An 18,362-nucleotide genomic window follows, 5' to 3' on the forward strand; every position below is an offset into this window, starting at 1 on the left:
GGCCTTTCTACCAAAGGTAGTGACCGAATTCCATCTGAATCAGTCGATCTCCCTACCGGTCTTTTTTCCGAACCCTGCCTCTGAGGCTGAGAGGGTTCTACACTGTCTTTATGTCCGAAGAGCTCTTAAGTTCTACCCAGACAGGACCTCCGAGCTTAGGAGTTCTCAACTTTTTGTGACCTTCGGTAACCCTCAGGGCAGGCAGGCGTCTAAGGAAAATATTTCTAGGTGGATCGCTGCCTGCATCAGAGTCTTTCACAGTCCAAGGGCTGAAACCTCCTAAGGGTATTCATGCACACCTGGTGCGGGGTAAGGCAGCCGCGGTTGCTTTTCAGAAATATGTCCCCTGGGAGTCCATTGCTAGGGCAGCTACTTTGGCCTCCCCATCTGCTTTCTGTAGTAAGTCTAGTAGTCTCTAATAAGGTTCCTCTGTTATTGCTAATGGGTCTTTGTCCCGGCGATAGAAAAGGACTGATGGGCGATGCGCGGGGCGGAGCCAAAGTGGGCGGGGTTACGGCCGCGTGCCGGGCCCCGCGCAAGAAAGAGAGGAAGGACAAATTTGTGGAAAAATTTGATTGCTTTTTACAAAGTGCTCCGGTCCCGTCCCACAGGACGGAGAGATGTCCCATAAGTATGGAGGAAAGGGGACTATGGGCTAGGAGTAAGGTGGTCACTACGGTGAGTAACCTGGTAAGATTTGTAGATGATTTTATTTCATAGACATAATACATGAATACTAGTGTTGATGTTTATTCAGTGTTTAAAGGGCTGAGCAGCGAGATGAGTGCTTGATCTGGAGGTTCCGGCACAATGGTGTGGAGAAGGTTGTCTGCCTGCCCCACCCACTGCATCCCTCATGCAAACTGGAGTGCTGTATTGCAGATAGAAGGGCCTTTGAGTGGAGGACCTCGGGTTCTTTCCCGGTTCCTGGGGGACCGGTGTCGATGCATAAACTCTGAGGATGCACAGTGTGCCAGGAAAAGGTTGCTGCCAAAGGTACGTGCCTAGGCACAAGTTGCTAAGTTGTTCCAGGTATAGTGAGCCGAGCAGATCGCTGTGGCCATTTTACCCCTGCGGATCTCACAAAGTGCACTGGAGAAAACGTTCAGGCAGTTGTGGAGTGTCCAGCCTCGAGGCAGAGGTCCTAAACCCGGAGTAGGAACGACTGGTGCTCCCGTACATAGTACGGCCAGGAGTGTTGCTGTGTGCCTGGAAGGAGCAGAGGAGATCGAGGCCCACATCTTCAATCCACTGAAGAATCACAGACCAAGCTGTGGCAAGCTAGGTGTCAAATGTTGCAGCCACCTTGGATTGTCTGAAAGAACCTTAATAGGTATGTGGCACAGTGCAGCGGGCAATATTATAAATGTGCTATGCACCACCAATGTAACAGGTGATGTCACTGTCAAATTCAATCTGCCTTACTTGGGACCAGCTACATAGATAGGCTACAATGGAGTCTGAACAAAAGGTAGAATCAAGCTGAGATTTCGACTCTGGAAGGGATCAGTCAACACAGAGACTAACTGACCAAACGTGTGCTTCTCGGAAGAGTCAAGAGGAGAATATTTATTCACCACTTAGTCAGTGATCGAAGTGAGGGGGAACGGTCAGGAGCAGTGTTCCACTACTTTTATTTTGTTCTGTTTACCATTCCTCAACTTTTTACGACCATATTCACCATCTATATAGAGGATGTGTCCATTCATGTTTAAAAAACTTTATTTTTGGTATTTTAAACACAATACAACTTAATTGTAGGCCCTAGCCCAGCTCCCATCCACCGCCCCCCATCCTCCCCCCCTCTTTTGGATTCAAATGTCCTCTATGTAAGTTATTGAATCTCTCCGTTCCCCCGACTGAGGAAGCGAATGTGCCAAGCCTATACCTTCACTGAGGCGTACTCTCCGTCTCTGAATCGTCCGTTGCGGGGTCACCAGCTTCGCTCGTCAGGAATAGTGTCAAAGGGCCCCAAATGTCTGGCGGGCGAGCGTGTAGAGGTAGAAGTTTAATATAGTCTGTTTCTAAATCTTGGTAATAAAGTATGTCCTTCCGCCATGCGGCAACTGCTGGGGGGGGACCTCGGCCCCAGGCCATGGCAACCCTTCTACGAGCCAGTGTCAGCAGAACCCCTGCCAGCCTCCTAATTGGTGCAGAGAGTAGTCTTGTCATGCCCAGTAGAGCAGCTGTCTGGAGCGGTTGTATTGCTTTGCCGACAATAGCTGTCGTCGTCTCCAGGATTTGATTCCAGAAAGAGATTAGTTCTGGACACTGCCAGGCTAGATGGACAAAGTTTGCTGAAGGGGTCCCGCATCTGCTGCATTTGGCCATCGCGTCGGCGTGGTGTCTGTTGGCTTTTTCTGGGGTGTAATAGGTCTGATGGAGGAAGTTGAAATGAATAAGTTTCAGGCTTGAGTTGAGGGCAACTTTTTGAGTCTGTTTCAGGATATAGATCCAATCTTCCTCCGAAATGACTGCGTGCAGCGACTTCTCCCATCTGGCTTTGGCAGAGGAGACGGCCGGGGCCGTGCTACAGGTAATGGATTTGTAGATTTGCGACACCAGCCTACTTTCGCCTTGTGCCTGAATCGCGTTGTGCAGCAGCTGCCAGGTTGGTGGTTGACATGGGAAGTCTGGCAGAAGGGTCTGCAAGGTGTAACGGGTTCTGAAGTATAGGAATACGTCCAGAGCGGTATCGCCTCCTTTCATTTTTGCTTGGTCTGGAGTTAAGAACCCGTCCTCCGTGAAGAAGTCCCCAAGGGTTTGTATGTGCAGTTTATCTACCCACTGGTGGAACACCCTCTCCGAGGTCAGCAGAACTCCTGGGATGAACTTGACGTGTAGAAGAGGTGAATACCGTGTTTGTACCCCGCACCTCAGGGCCAGTGACTTCCAGGCTTTGTATGTCACGAGCATCGCATTCATCGTGGAGCTGGGGACAGGAATCTGACTGACTACAGCCGTCAGCAGGTCGGGCGTTGCGAGGGCTCGCTCCACTTGTACGTGAGGGCGGATTGTTTGAGAGGCATACCAGTGGCTGAGGTACTGTGCTTGCGCTGCCAAAAAGTATTTCTCCAAATCCGGGAGGGCCAGCCCTCCACTGGATACCGGGAGTGTCAGTGTTGCGTGCGCCAACCTGGCTGGTTTGCCTGCCCAAAGTAGTTCCAAAACCAAGCTTTTCAGTTTTTTCAGAAAGGTCTGCGGTAGCAGCATGGGGATATTGTTGAATAGATAAAGTAATTTCGGCAGGATCGCCATTTTGACCAGTGAGGCCCTTCCCCAAAGAGTTAGTGGAAGTGTCTTCCATCTGGACACCTTTTCTTGAAGGGACTTAACCACCTCTTCGTAATTGTCTCGAAACAACTTGTGTTGGTTCAATGACAATTGTATCCCCAGGTACCGGACCATGGATGTTTTCCATGTGAGTTGGAAGTCGTCCGTGAACTGCTTGGTGGCTGGGGTCAGTGGGAACACAATAGATTTTGATTGGTTAATCTTCAAACCGGAGGCAGCACCGAATTTAATAACTTCCCTCATGACCGGGTTCAGGTTGTCTTCAGGATCACGTATAAATAGTGCCACATCGTCAGCATAAAGAGAAATGATGAGTTTGTGTGGACCTATGAGGAGTCCTCTCTGCTGACGCTGTTCACGAAGGTTGGATGCCAAGGGTTCCATGACCAATGCGAAGATTAGTGCTGATAGTGGACAGCCCTGTCTCGTGCCTCGCTGAAGTTCTATTGGGGCTGATTTGGCTGTGCCTACAATTATATTAGCCCTTGGCTTAGTGTATAAGAGGGAGACAAGATCAATGAAGCGAGCACCCAGTCCCATCCTGGAGAGAACCATGAACAGAAATGGCCATTCCACAGAGTCGAATGCTTTTTCGGCATCAAGAAGCACCGCAATTGCCTGCTTTGTAGGGTCCAGGGCCTCGATGACACCGAACATTCTCCTAATTCCGAAGGACGTGTTGTGGCCTGGGATGAAGCCGGCTTGGTCTGCCAACACGAGGGCCGGCATCAATGGCATCAACCTTTTAGACAGCACCTTAGCGAGTATTTTATTGTCAAGATTGAGCAGGGGGATAGGGCGATAAGATGCACAGTCCTCAGGTGGTTTGCCTGGTTTATGTAAAAGGATGACATTGACTTTGCAAGAGGAGTGCGGAAGGTTCCCTTTTTCCAACGCTTCCTCGTATACTGCCGCCAGGAGGGGAGCTAAGGTGCCAGCGAATGCCCTGTAGAATTCTCCCGTTAAGCCATCTGGGCTCGGTGCTTTGGAACAGGAGAGAGTCTTTATGGCCTCTATGATCTTTTCTTGTGATATCATTTCGTTCAGAGGTTCAAGCAGGAGTTGCTCAACCCATTAAAGTTCTGTGTCTTCCAGATAATCTAGCGGGGCGTTTGAGTCTTTGTTTAGTTTAGCGCTGTAAAGGTCCTGGTAGAAAAGGCCGAATTCTTCTGCGATCTTTTCATCGGTATAGAGCATCTCGCCCTGTTTCGATGGAATCCGCTCTATTTGAGATTGTTGTCAGCTTTGATAAGGTTTGCCAGAAGGGCACGGGCTTTTGGCCCTCCCCATACTGTTGGACTTGACCGTGGCGGCCCAGATATTTGATCTCACGGTCTGCTAAGGAGTTGAAATTTTGCAGTTCCTTTTTCAATGCTACTGCTAGTTTTGGGTCAGCTGCGTTTGCTATCTGTAGCTCCAAGTGTTTTATGTTCTCTTCGCTGGTCGTAAGCTCGCGCCTGAGCAGCTTGAGGATAACGTTTTCTTTGGCATGACAGATTTCCCTGATGAAGCACTTTAGAGACTCCCAGATTATACCTGCCGAGGAGACCGATCCTCTATTGGCCTCTAGAAACACATTGATTTCCTCTCTTAGCTCGGATGCAAATACTTCATCTCTGAGCGACCCCGTCTTGAAACGCCACCGCTGCAGAGGCGATGTAGTGATGGAAGGCTTGAGAGTGAGGAATAGTGGGGAGTGATCTGAGAGAGTTCTTGGGTGAATACAACATCGGCCGCATGACAGGGGGCCATTTACGGAGGTGAAGAGATAATCGATTTGGGAGCTCGAGTTGTGGACCGCAGAGTGGAATGTGAAATCCCTCAGTTCCCCGTTGGAAACTCTCCACGTGTCTAGGAGGTCAAAGGCGTTGCAGATTTCCTTTATTTGGAGGCAGGCTTTGGAAAGGGGCTGAGGAGTGGCCTTCGATCTGTCTCTCGTAGGATCTAATACTGTGTTCATGTCTTCTCCCCATATTATTGTTGCTGGATCCTGATTGGAGAGTTGAGTTAGCACCCATCCGAAATTGTCTGGGCCGTCCACGTTTGGTGCATAGGAGTTGATGAATGTACTTTTCTGACCTGCAATGATACCACTCACTAGGATCGCTCTACCTTCGGTGTCTCTCACCGTACTGATCAGACGGAAGCGAATCCTCCTGTGGAGAAGGATGGCGACTCCTCTAGAGTATGTAGAGTAGGAGGAGAAGTATCTATGACAACCGCAGCTCTTGGCCCATTGATGATCTTTCCCTGGGAGTAGGTGAGTCTCTTGGATCATGGCCACGTCCACTTCGTGGCGTCTGAGATATTGGAGGATTTTTCTGGTTTTGGCTGGGATATTGCCTCCCCTTATGTTCCAGGTCAAGACGTTGAATGGGGCGATGTAATCTTCATGTTGGGCCACTTATCACTTTCAATGGACGCCATCATTGCGGCTACGTTTAGCCCAGTGACGGTGACAGAATAAGTAGGGTGAGTGCCATCCAGGAAAGGCTGTATTAATAGTGAGGTGAGAGATACGGGACAAGAGGACGGCTGGGAGCTGGTGGCGCTGAACTTTTCTACCGAACATTGAGGGTACAGTCCTCGGGTGAACGCCAACTGGTCTGTAGCTTTACTCTCTGTAGGGTGGGCAACCCCCAGCTGGCCCACCGAGAGCTCCCTCGTCAACCAACAAGAACTAAAGGTGGACCTCAGAGTCACCATGGTGCTGGCGAACTCCGCTTTGAAAAAAACACTACTTATTAACCCAACAGATGCTGTGCTAGGGGCACCTGGGGCCTCCCAAGAGATTCAGCCCCGTCTTACGTACGGTGAGGCTGTTCCGGTGTGTTCAGTGCCGTGTGAAAGCTTGAGACGAGCCGCCTGGCTCTATTGCTTATGGTGGGTTCCTGAGGTTTCTGTCCCTTTGAGGTCTCGGCCGGGCCTGGTTCTTTTCCGGACATCCCACTTGGTCCAAGAATAGATTCGCTTTGTCAGGGGTTTGAAAGAAGTGGACTTTCCCCTCGTGCAGTATTCTAAGTCTCGCAGGGAAGAGCATTGAATAGGTTAATTGACTGTTTCTAAGCCTCCGTTTCACATTAGCGAATGTTTTCCGTTGTGACTGCACCGCTGGGGAGAAGTCGGGGTAGATGTGTATGTTGTCCCCGTCATGGAGAAGTTCGCCTTTCTCCCTGGTTAGCCGAAGGATGGAGTCCCGATCCCTGTAGTTAAGTAGCCTCGCTATTATTGGCCTGGGTGGCAAGCCTGGAGCTGGTCTGGTCGAGGGGACCCTGTGTGCTCTCTCTATTATGAAAAGTTGGGATAGTGCATCGCGGCCGAATAGTGATATCCAAAGGGACTCCACGTAATCCTCCATTTTCCCCTGCATTTGGTGTTCTCTCACTCCGACTATCCTTAAGTTATTTCTCCTCGATCGGCCTTCTAAATCCTCACACTTAGAAATAGTAGATTTCATTTGCGATTCTAGTTGGGAGACTTTATTGGCTAGGGTAGTCGAGCTATCATCAAGGTTAGACACACTCTGTTCCACCTCATTCATCCGTTCAGCGTGTGAGTCCATACGGTGTTGCAAGAGGTCTACTTTAGATGCAAGGCCATCCATTTTGCTGCTCAGGCTGCCGATACCAACCTTCAAGTCTAGAAGGATTTCTTAAATTTCAGACGGTTTATCGATCGCCTCTACCTGGAGTGGACATGCTGATGAAGAGGCCTGATCTTCTGTGTGGAGAGGTGCTTTGGGAGTTGAACCACTTTCAAAGTTTAGTTTCCTCTGGGATTTATCGTTCTTTCCCATCGCGACTTGCGGCTTGCGGCTTGCGGGTGGGCAATCACGCCCAGGACACTCTGGGGGGGGGGGGGGGGGCGCTTTTCTGACTAGGACTGTTCATAGCGTATTGTGTGTGGTGGGCCTGAGATCCCGGCGGGGCGTGGGGCCGCAACCGTTACAAAGGATGTGTTCTTGCCTAGTTTTGCTCCTTCTTTGTTTGGGGTGGAGGGTGGGGCAAATGATCGTTCGTCCGGGAATTCCACGGCTCCTGTCCCCCACCGGGAGGGTGGAGGTAGAGTGACGGGTGGCCCCGGAGGCCAATGCTTGGGACAGCAAAACGATTGTTGTGTGCAACTGCCCCCTGGATGAGGAAAGCGAACCCCTGTGTTGCTGGGTCGTGGCGTTGGATGACGAATTTTCAGCTTATGGCGTGCCTGTGTCTGTCTCGCCACAGAGGCGAAGTCCTTCGGCTGGTCTGGGTACTGGGTGCTGGGCCTCCTGCGGGCCAGCGACTCTCGGCCCCCTTCGGGGGTAGCTGCCAGGAGGGTGCACACGCTAAATGGTGCCTATGTCCAGCCCCGCGTGTTTGCTTGCACTTGGAGAAGGGGGGGGGGGGGGCAACGCTTGTGCAGGCTTCGTTCCGGGAGCACTACGACCTCCCTCCCGCTCCTTACCTCCGCTCCGTTCTCGCTCTCCGGGCGGCCAGGTCCACGCCGGCGTCTCGATTCACCCGGGTCTCGCCCAGCACCGCCGCTCTTCTGCCCCTTCGATGGTTCGTGTGGGTTAGCCTGTCGCCGGGGGGAGATGGATGGGAAGGGGGCAGCTGCCGGCTTCACGTCCAGTCGCTGCAGTCGCCGGTGGCCACGGTCTCTCAACGGCTGTGTCCTCAGAGCTTCGCATCGACCACACGTCTCGGGGGAGTGCAGGATTTTCCGTAGGTCTGCTGAAGGGTGCCTCCGTCACGCCACCAAGTCGTGCACGCTGGATCTCTTTGCCGGGAGCCGCCGGGTCTCCGGAGGGGGCGGCGGTGGAGAGCGAGCTCGCACCCGGCAGGCCTTCAGTACGCAGCTCGGCCTCCAGATCACGCGGGCCGCCCGGCGCCGCTGAGTGGCCGATTTTAACCCAGATTTCGCCTACAAGCAGCCGCTGTGAATAGCTCCAAAGGAGACGAGGGGGAGATTTGCCAAATCACTGGTAACAGCAAGGATTAAACAGGATTGATGCGGAGCTGATTGGGAGCCTAAACCAAGGCGGCCATCTTGGTTGGCCCTCTAGCGCCCTCTGGGATGTGTCCATTCATGTCCCAGTGCAAGTGTGACTATTGCAATGCCCCGGCTGTAACACCTTGTCACATATTGCATTATACTTCCACTTACCCTCCCCCTGCCGTGACCACAGTTCCACTACTTTTGTTGGTACACTTCTACCACTGCATTCTCGTAGTGGAATGAAAATATAAAAAGTTATACACAACCCAGGACTTGCGTGGGGTGGGTGGTCTAGCAGAGGGAAACACAAGGGCTCTGTGGGACAGTTGTTCAAGGCAGTTGCAAGGAGGAATGCACCGCCCGTCTTTGTGGGCAGAAGGACTGTTTAAGATTGAACATTGCTAGCCCTGTACGCACATGACCCTCGGCTATGATTTTTGGCTAGGAGCTTGAGTGCTGCGGCCTTGCCTCATGCCAGTTTAATATTCGCAAAGATAACCTTTGCCTGAAAGAAATGTGTTTAGATGGGCAGTAGTGTAGCTTTCCAGAGTTCTTCAATTTGTTATAATAACATGAATGATATCATCAGAATGCATATTTGCTTTTTTACTCTTCTATTTTCTGATAACATTAAACCTCATAGCCAAGTAGATTGTAGGAAATGTATGGTTGCACGGGATTCAGAAAACACCCTATGACTGATTGCCACCTGCGAGGTTTGAAGGGGGGGTGTGGGGGGGGTGGGGGGGTGGGGTGTGTCCGTGTGTCCGTGTGTGTGTCCGTATCCTCTTGATTCTCCTTACATTGTGCAGGCACAGAGAAAGCCGAAACAGCAGTGCACTTACCTTGGCATCGCTCTAATCCTGGGTTTTGCTAAAACGCCAGCCACAAGCTCTGCGCGGCAGTGCTGGTGATTGGTACAACGTGATATCTGGAACTCTGTTGGGGATACAGTGTATTCCAAAGCCCTCTGCAATAGAGGTGATGATGGCAGCTTTCAAGGTAGAGGAGAGTTCTGCCCCCTAACCATCCTCGGGGAACAGTGGGGGGGTGACATTTTGGTTGAACTAAGGCCTCTCTGCACTGGAACCAGAATCCTGCTCACTGGAGCTGAAGGACCATCTGTAGGTGCCAGATAATTTTCATTGAGTGGAAGTGTGGAAATAAGCACTAGCCTTGTTCCTGAAATACATTAATTGGGCCTCCCAACAACCCAGAAATCTGAAGGCAACTGGAATCCCATTTTACCACCTCATGACACCTTTAGACGACTCGCCCATTTTTTATTCACTTTGCTACAGAGCTCCCAATGCTGATTATGACCCTCTACATTCTCTGAACCGCTGCCCTGCTCTTTGAGCTATCCAGATGCCGACTCTTCCTATTGCAGTAAACCGCATCGATCAACATGATCGACTACACGGAAGCAACTGACTCTAGCACTGTTGGGGCAGCATGACTCTTCTGCAATCAAGATGGTGCATAGGAGCCTGGCTCGATGCTGTTGAGCCCCAAAGACAAGATGTATTTGAAGAAGTCCTACGCCCTGGTCTGCCTTGAAGGACCAGTGTGACTTTTAAGCCCCACCCCTTCTCTGCCTTTTTAAAGACCTCTTAATGAACATTGATGTTGCTACTGAAATCCTTTTGTCTGAACACCCTTGCCTATCAACCCAAAGTGCGCTTTCTTATCAAAAGCCAGAATTCTCTGTGTTTCTCTTCCAGTGGTGAGGTCTTTAGTGCTTTGGTTGGATGTTCTTTTATTTTGGTACCACCTACTATTGTTTATGGTGCAGCCATAGTCTGCCCTTGGCCCACATTACCAAAAGAGGCATACTTGTCGGGCTGCGCTTGTTTCACCTTTATGATTTGGATCACTGATGGGATTGACCGCTGCCCATCCTGGTGCCCCCGCAGAGCAGGATTCCTGTCGCACACGCTGTTACCTGCAGTATTGGTGGCGCTTTCTGCTATGCCCTCTTGATTGGAGCATACATTGGAGTTCAGTGAGTTTAGACCTATTCCGACTCTGCGTGAATGGTAATGTATCCCCTGATGGAGGCCTGTGGCCCTTTTTTACAGAAGGATTCTTCATTTATTGAATATTCCTCCTTGGTGCCAGTCCTCCGCCGCAAGGAAGGCCCACCTTCGGCTGGATGTTTCAAGTGCCCTGTACTGCACTCTTGCATGACAGCGCAGCAAATGCCTACTCCCATTAAACGCTGAAGCGGCAACATGTTTCCACAGCTGCCCGCTGTCCTCTGACGCTTGCTTGCAACCTTCGCAACTAAACGAGACATCCCTTGATCTGTCGGTGTCTGTGCGGGGACGTTAAATTGATTATTATCGATATTATTACTTTCAGAAAGCAGCAGAAAACGAATATTAAAAGTTACTATCGTGCCGTTCATGAAAATGGCCCAGGAGTTGTCTCACTTGCCGAGTTTGAGTTCCATTGTGAAATTACAGTAGTTAAGGAGTGGTAGCAGGTTCGATGCGCATGTGCAGTGGCATCGCCTGTTCCTTGTCGTGCTCTCACACATGCAGTGACCGGTCCCGGCCGTTACTCCGCCGCGGCCCCGTCTCTGGCCCAGCTGCTGCCGAGGGACTCTTCCTAAGGTAGCTAATAAGGCAGCGTCTTCTTGGTTTGCCCGGAACTGTAAACATTCCTTTAAAAATGCTGAATATTTTTAACTAGTGTTATCAATAGTTAATGCCGCACGTGAAAACATCACTCAAGTACGTGTACTTGTCATGACATACAGTAAGCGATATTTCCAAAATCCTTTACGTACAACGGTGTTGTATATATGTGTTGGCTGTGCTTGTCTGCCTGCATGATTGCCGCTGGATGGAATGACTTGTAGATCATGTGGAGGGGGGAGCACAGAATGTTGGTTCAGAATGCTGAAGTGAGAATCTAGTGATAGTTGGAGGTTTTGGCTGATCCTGTTATCTAATATATACAATGTAAGTGGCATTTGACCTACTAATAAACCCAAAAAGTGATTTAGGTGGGGTTAGAAATCACAGGGAAGGGTGGTGTGCTGTAATGAGAGGGTGTGGTCTGAATGATGGGTGTGGCCTTAAGTGTGCTCTACATGTCGTGCAGGTAGTGGAATGAGCTGAAAGAATATGCATTTGAATGACCACCATTAGGGTGTCCTTTTCCCCACAGCATGCAGCTTTATGCAGCCTAGGAAGGGGAGACTGCATAAAACTGCATGCTGTGCGGTACAATGGCACACTCATGTTGGTAATTTAAATGCATATCACCAAAAACAAGAAAATACTTTTCTTTTTCTTTCCCCGTGCTCAGGATCCGAACCAGAGTCCTGCCAGTGACCAGCCACTGTTGCATCGCACTGTGGGTGACTAAACCTTAGTCCCTTAAACTATCAGAAAATCGTCATAGTCACCCCTCTGCGAGAACGACTATTTTTTGATTGTTCAGGTGACTTTTTAGTCAGCCTAAGTTTCCTAGGGTCATCCAGACGTCAACCCCTTGCTCACTGTGCTCAGAGAGGCGCACAGCTCCACCTCACTGATCAGGCCCAACAAGGCTGAAGCACGTGTCTGGTGTTGCTGTCGGTACTCTTGTTCAGAAGAGAATTGGCATAACATTTCAGTGCTGGACTGCCCATCTGGGCGGTACAAAGACTGAAATGCAAATAGTGATTCCCTTCTGTGAAAGGTACAATAGCTAAAGTCTGGCTGCACACTCGCGCATGAGTACCTTCCCAAAAAACAGGTAATTTAGCCGTGTTTGTTCTTGCAGAGGGGTGCTTAATACTATTTTTTTTATTCTGATAGTTGCTTTCAACACATTTTAATATATGTGTGCCATCAGTACAACTCATCAGTTGCAAGCTACTAGTCGGGCATAATAAGTTGCTTGCCCCCTCAATTCTCCACATACACAAAGCAGACCATTTCTTACTTGCCAAGAGTCCATTTTCACTCACCAAAGGCTAAAAGCCAGTGCACAATGTTAGCCCAGTTCGTATAATATTTAATACTGAATACATCATAACACAAAATAATACATCTGGTAAGTGGATGCTATGGCTAGAGTTTACAACCTCATAGACGTGGGTAAAATAGTAGGCCAACAAGTCTTGGCTAACATGCAGGCCTCCAGATAAGGTGCGTACCAAGCCTTTTTACGTGTGAAAATCTTGTAAATACTACAGCTTTATTATTTTCTTGGATTAGTATGATTTGACTGTTATAATTGTTCACAGTGGAATTGACCGTAGTAAATTTCACTCTGAACCCAATTTTGCCACTGGAAAAATCCTACCACTCCATGCCCCCCTCCAATACATCCCCACCCTCCCCCACTTACCTTTTTGCGTCCGCTTTTCATCTGACTCTGCAGCGTCAATTCTGTCCCTGCAACGCGGGTCAGAACTGACGCTGCAGGGTCCCTTACTCATTTATTTATTTTAAGTCCCCTGCTTCCAATGTCCCAGAAGCGGGGGACACCCCTGCAACCCCCGTTCCCCTTGTTCGCTGTAACGGAACTGTATGGCCCAGATGTCCGAATCTTTGGTTGTATGATCATTTCGTACAGCCTACATTCGGTCAACTGGGCCATACGGTAGAAACAATTAAGTCAAATTGGCTAATTCCATTTTCCTGTGTACATTTACACACAAGTTGAAGCAGAGGTCAGTGCAAACGCCAGGTTACTTGACAAAAACCAGAAGGCTTATTTTAATTTTTATCTACTTGGATTTAATTGCAAGCCATAGATAAACGCCTCTAAGACGGAATGTATTTCTCTGAAGCCTTTCAAAAAGAGAAACTGCACACTGTGATAAAATGAATGGTTTATTTCCATTCAGCTTCTGTAGTGTTGCTGCTCATGGAGCAAACAGAAGCACTGTGCATATTTATTTTCCTAGCATTTTAGGATTGTAAAATTAATTCGATGGAAAACTAAATTGCAATTGAGAATTCATATTTTGTAATAAATTGTTTTGTTTTTTTCTCCAGTGAAAGCAAACCAGTATTGCACAATTGTATTTTTCAGAGTTCCTGTGCTGTGTGCATAATCATGCGGAGGCAGATCATTTTTACACTCGAATTATAAAAAGTGTGTAAAATGATGATTATGCACTGTCTAATTTACACCCATTCAACCTAGCAGTCAATGGGGTATGTTAATATAAATGGTCCGTGGCAGCAGAGTCTTTGCTCAAGGGTGAGTGATTGTCATTACACCAATCATAGGTGATCTAACCTGTCAAATCCTCAAGACTACAATTAAAAACATCCAAAACCTGACTCTCCAGGAAGTGCAAGCGCTGTTCAAAAACAGACAAATGGTTACATTTGTAATTGAAATAGAAACTCAGCAAAACCTGCCCCTGTGATAATGCAGATGGGTATTTAACTTTATGTAGCGCTTCATACTTGGTTCAACCAACATCTAGGCACTGTGATTATTATACCTCAGTCGATACTCCGTTAACTGACCGCTGAAGGATGTTAGCTAGTAAGATAGCTCAGACAGTAAAGCACTCGCTGCTGCGATCTGTGCGTGATCTGTAGGTTGCAGGTCCGAATCCCGGCAAGGCCAACTGAGCTTTTCATCCTTTCAAGGTTGATAAAGGAGTACTGACTTCGGTTTGGTGATAATTGTGATAAATATGTTCTATGTACAGCACTTTGCCATAAGCAATATATATAAATAAACATTTGACCATGAGTTTAGATATCGAATCTAAATATAGAATCTCTGCACGGTTGTATCATAGCATTGGCATACCACTAGGTAGTAATAGCTCCAGGAAATAAGGACTTTCATTAAACATCAAAAGGCAATCTGCTATCGAACCTCAAAACACACAATAAAATGAATGTTTACTTTTCTATGTAATTGGCTAGGTTTGTGTTTTCAACATTTAAATATGTACAGGAGAGATCAAATGGCCAGACCTTAGAGAAATAATGAAAGGTGTATTCTGTCACAATGCAGAAAGCTGACGCATATTAATGATTTCCATACAGTGTTTGCAGACGTTGGCTGGATGTCACATACATTTTACTCTCTTGCAAAGAAGAAAAGTCATTTTTACTCTTTAAATATCACATTAACTCTCAAAGTTTAAAAATAGGAAGTACAATACTGCCACCTCAACATCCTGTCGGGAACACTGCTGACATGTATGCCAAATTTCTGGGAGCCCCTCTACCGAGAACGAACAGTGCAAAAAAATAACCTGAGAGAATTGCCTAGCATTTCGGTGCTGGACTGGCCAGGTGGTTGGTACAGACTGATATGCAAATGGCTATTCCTCCTGTGTGAAAGGTACAGTGAGCTAAAATGTGGTTGCAGATCCTCCCCGAGTTCGAACCTACCCAGTGAACAGGTTATTTGGCTATGTTCGTTCTCGGTAGAGGGGCTCCCAGACCTTTTTGTTTAAATGTCTTGGCTGACATGGTTGGTCACTTATTTTTTTGCGAAACTGCTGTTTGGAAGAGGTGGGCTTTGAGGGAGTTTTGGATATTCAGGTGATTGTGTTAGTCTTGAAGCTTCTGGGAGGTTTTGCCATAGGTCAGATCTCTTGGTGGACAGTATTTTATTTCCCAGTTTTTGTTGCTCTGGTCTTTGGTTTGACTAATCGCTTCTTGCTACTGGATTGCAGGAACTGGGAAGATTGTATTTCTGGAATATGTTTGCCGTGTGTTCTGGGGCAGTGTTTCAAATTGTTTTCCTTGTTGTGCACAACACCATACGCTTGATACACCAATGGACAGGCAGTCAGTGAATGATCAGAACTGCCTCAAGAAGTATTATTTATTCACACCAAAGACGATGGATGCTGCTCTGATCTGGACATCTTGGAGTTTGAAGAGTCTGGAGACCTATGTACAGGCTATTGCAATAGTCCTGTTTCAACAATACTCTGCTTGGATTATCAAAGGCTTGTGTTGTAGGTTTGTGTTTCGGAGGCTGCAGCTGGTAGTCTGAGCAACTATCTGTGGGATGAAGAACAGGTGATGGTTGACTGTGATGCCTTTGTTACAGACTTTCCCCTCTAGGTTTAGAGTTATCCAAGGATGACAGCCAGATTCTCTTTGGTTACCACCTTCCGTATCAGCTAGAGGGATTCATAGTTGGGTATTGTACAAATAGATCATGAAAGATATGGAGAAGTATTTGGTGAGCATGGACAGAGGGTGAATGTAATCGTTAAATAGCCAAGAGGGTGTTTTATGGGCCTTGTGGCACACTACACGATTGGTATGAGGGAGGGCTGACTAATGGGACTAGCTTCACTTTAGTAGAATGATCTTTCAGAAATGTGGACATCTCCTTCAGGACTATCTTTTATTCCTTTGTTGGATTGTAGACCGGTTGGCGCGCTCTGAAACACTTGTGTATGGGCGCGATACAAATAAAATATCATATCCTGTATGGTACACTGAGTCGTAGGATACAGATAGATCCTACGGTATCCTCGCAGCTGGGTGTTGGGCATCATGGCTGCAAAGGACTTCTTTTCAGGTGTCAAGAATGATAGCTTTTTTTTTTTTTTTTTTGCCTGGTCAGAAACCAGATTTTTTGTCTTGGAACATTTGTGTTCACTAAAATCTTGTTTATTGATTTACTCGTTCATGGATTGTTTGCCTCAATCTCTAAGTCTGCAGTTGGGAAATGGTGAGCGAGAATGAAAGGACTTTATTGGACTTCTTCAGCATTGAGGTAATTTATGAAGCCTTCAAGTTCTGCAAAACGTGGCCTAATGACAAAAGGGTATTGTCGAGGTCGTCGCCAGGTGATGAGGTCCTTGATTAGAGATTTAAATAGGTGGCCTGTGTATTAGGATACTTGAGATCCGGAGGTTTTTGAGTGTGTGGACAATCTGAAGATGCCTTCAACTGATATAGGAGAGAATTTGTATATGGTGTCTGGGGGGCCATTGAGGTATGGTGATAAGTGGTGACAGTTTCATCGGAAGAACCTCGATTCATGATCTGATATCAGCCACAAACAAATTGAGCCAGTTTGGCAGCCAGGCATCGGAAAAGGGCTTCCATCACCACTTTGTGGCCTAAGTTTCCTATGTTTGTTGTGACCATTTTGAATCCCCTTGTGGAAGCAGGTGTTAATTGCAAGCACTCTACAGTATTTGAGTCCTACGTTTTCTGGCAGGTATGTTCGAGCTTGTTGCACTCTTTTTAGTCTGTTAGTTTTCAATCAAGCCCTTCGTTGTTTTATTTGGGCCTTTTTATGATAGTTGGGCTATGTGATGCAGGGCCTGAGAGGTTTTGTTGACGTTGGACAGTGGATGATTAAGGTTTCAAAGTATCTGGCCATCTGTCTGGTTAGGTGGAAGTGTGGTCCGAAAAGCTCAATGGTCACTTTATTATTCAATCTAGGGTTTCCTGCGGGAATCGGGGGAGGGGCAGTTTGTTTAAAGGGTGTTTGTGCCTAGTAGAGAGTGATCCTTTTATGAGGTGATGATAACCAGACGTGTCCACTTCATGAAAGCCTATGTGAGAGACATTTTCAAATGGCTCTAGGGCAGCTTTATTGCTTGGGTCCACTAGCTACAAGTTGTCATCCAGCACCATGATTTTTGATCTATTGTCCAAGACTGCCATAAGATCCATTCTCACAATGATGAAGCTAGTGACTAAACCAGTTTGTACATTCTGCAATCTGCCCTTTAGTGTTGGCATTGATTTTGCACTTGATGGACAGGTGTTCAAACGTGGTGGTGACAGCATGGCTGTCTATCACTGCACAGCTAAGAAAAGTATGGTAGTAGCTTCATGATACACCTCTATTTTGTAGTCTTATTGCCGGATGGTGTCTGGTATAGCGGTGAAGTTATGTTGAGATTCTGATTCCAGGATGTGCTTTTAATGAAATAAGACGTTTTTATGGCTGATCTGGTGTTGGAGGTTCAAAGGGGAATTCAATGCGAGTCAAGGTGGGAGGCAGTGATCTTTGAGCTCTGGAGAGTTGGGTGAACTGGATAGAGCAGTGGCTGTTGCAGGTTTGGGGGGAGGCAAGGAAGTATTGTCAGGGTGAGTACCCGGTGTTGGTGAGTGGAGTCTAGGGTTTGTGGGGAGGAGTCCTACAGCATTGGAAAGCTTTAGAAATTGCCCATGGCCTGTGTAGTGGTTTGCTATGCTGTGTTCTGGTGAGACCAGGATAAGCGCAGTGAATAGACGAGGAAGGGGGAGTCTTCATATGCGGCTACACCTCCTTTATCTCCGTATTGGATTGCCTTTCTCTGGAAGCTGTGTGAGGTAGGTGGACCATACCTGGCTAATCAATCAAGCGGTTGGAGTGGGAGGTTGTATTGGGATGAGGGTAAGGCAGTGACCATCAAGAACCATAGGCGAGTTCTTTATTCAAAGAAGTGTGTATGGAATTCCATGAGGAATTCTTGTTTTGCATGGTCCAGAACTGGAATTTTCTCAGAGCAGGAAATTGCCAATGGGGGTACGCTTCTCAATGGTTTCCTTAGCTATGATTCAGATGCCATTATTAATTAATGAGTGTCTTCTGTTCACTTTATGAAACTGTTGACGGAACATGTTGGCACAAAATAGGAGGATACAAGGTGCCCAATCTGCAAAAAATGCTGACAACTGATTACGAATTTGATGATGCTTGAAGATGCAAAAAAGTTTGGTAGTTGCTAGGAGGAAACACAGATGCAGTGCAAGAAGCGCAGTACCAGTCAGCCTGCAGGCCCATCAGAGACCCCCAAACAGTTCCAATCTCTAGCATTGGCAACACCTGCACACAGCCAATGCTGAATTACAGCTCCTGTATCCCCACAAACACCGCTAGGAAAGTGGGAATTCCCTCTTTAAATTAGGTGAGATGCTCATTAGCAAATTAGAAAATATTGTTCAGAATTACTAAATAATGTCTCCTTAAACTGTCCTTTTCATTTTTTAACAAATATTCTTTTACAGGATACGAGAAGACAGAAGATGTCTCTGAGAAAACCTCATTAGCGGATCAGGAGGAAGTGAGAACTATTTTCATCAACCAACCACAGCTGACGAAATTCTGCAATAACCATGTCAGGTACGGCCCTTGTAATCGTTTTTTTT

The 18,362-nt window shown here is 47.5% G+C and overlaps 1 protein-coding gene across 4 annotated transcripts in view; it reads left to right on the top strand.

Moving 5' to 3' along the window:
* ATP8A1 (ATPase phospholipid transporting 8A1) overlaps positions 1-18,362 on the top strand; it is a 1,730,029-nt gene that overhangs the window by 169,621 nt on the left and 1,542,046 nt on the right. For all 4 annotated transcript variants that reach the window (XM_069631739.1, XM_069631741.1, XM_069631738.1 and 1 more), the window contains exon 2: positions 18,222-18,336. In XM_069631739.1, the coding sequence (XP_069487840.1) occupies positions 18,222-18,336 (115 nt within the window). The remainder of the gene's footprint in view (positions 1-18,221; positions 18,337-18,362) is intronic.

Source organism: Ambystoma mexicanum, chromosome 6q, assembly GCF_040938575.1.
Source record: "Ambystoma mexicanum isolate Mex_15411 chromosome 6q, UKY_AmexF1_1, whole genome shotgun sequence".
Lineage (NCBI taxonomy): Eukaryota > Metazoa > Chordata > Amphibia > Caudata > Ambystomatidae > Ambystoma > Ambystoma mexicanum.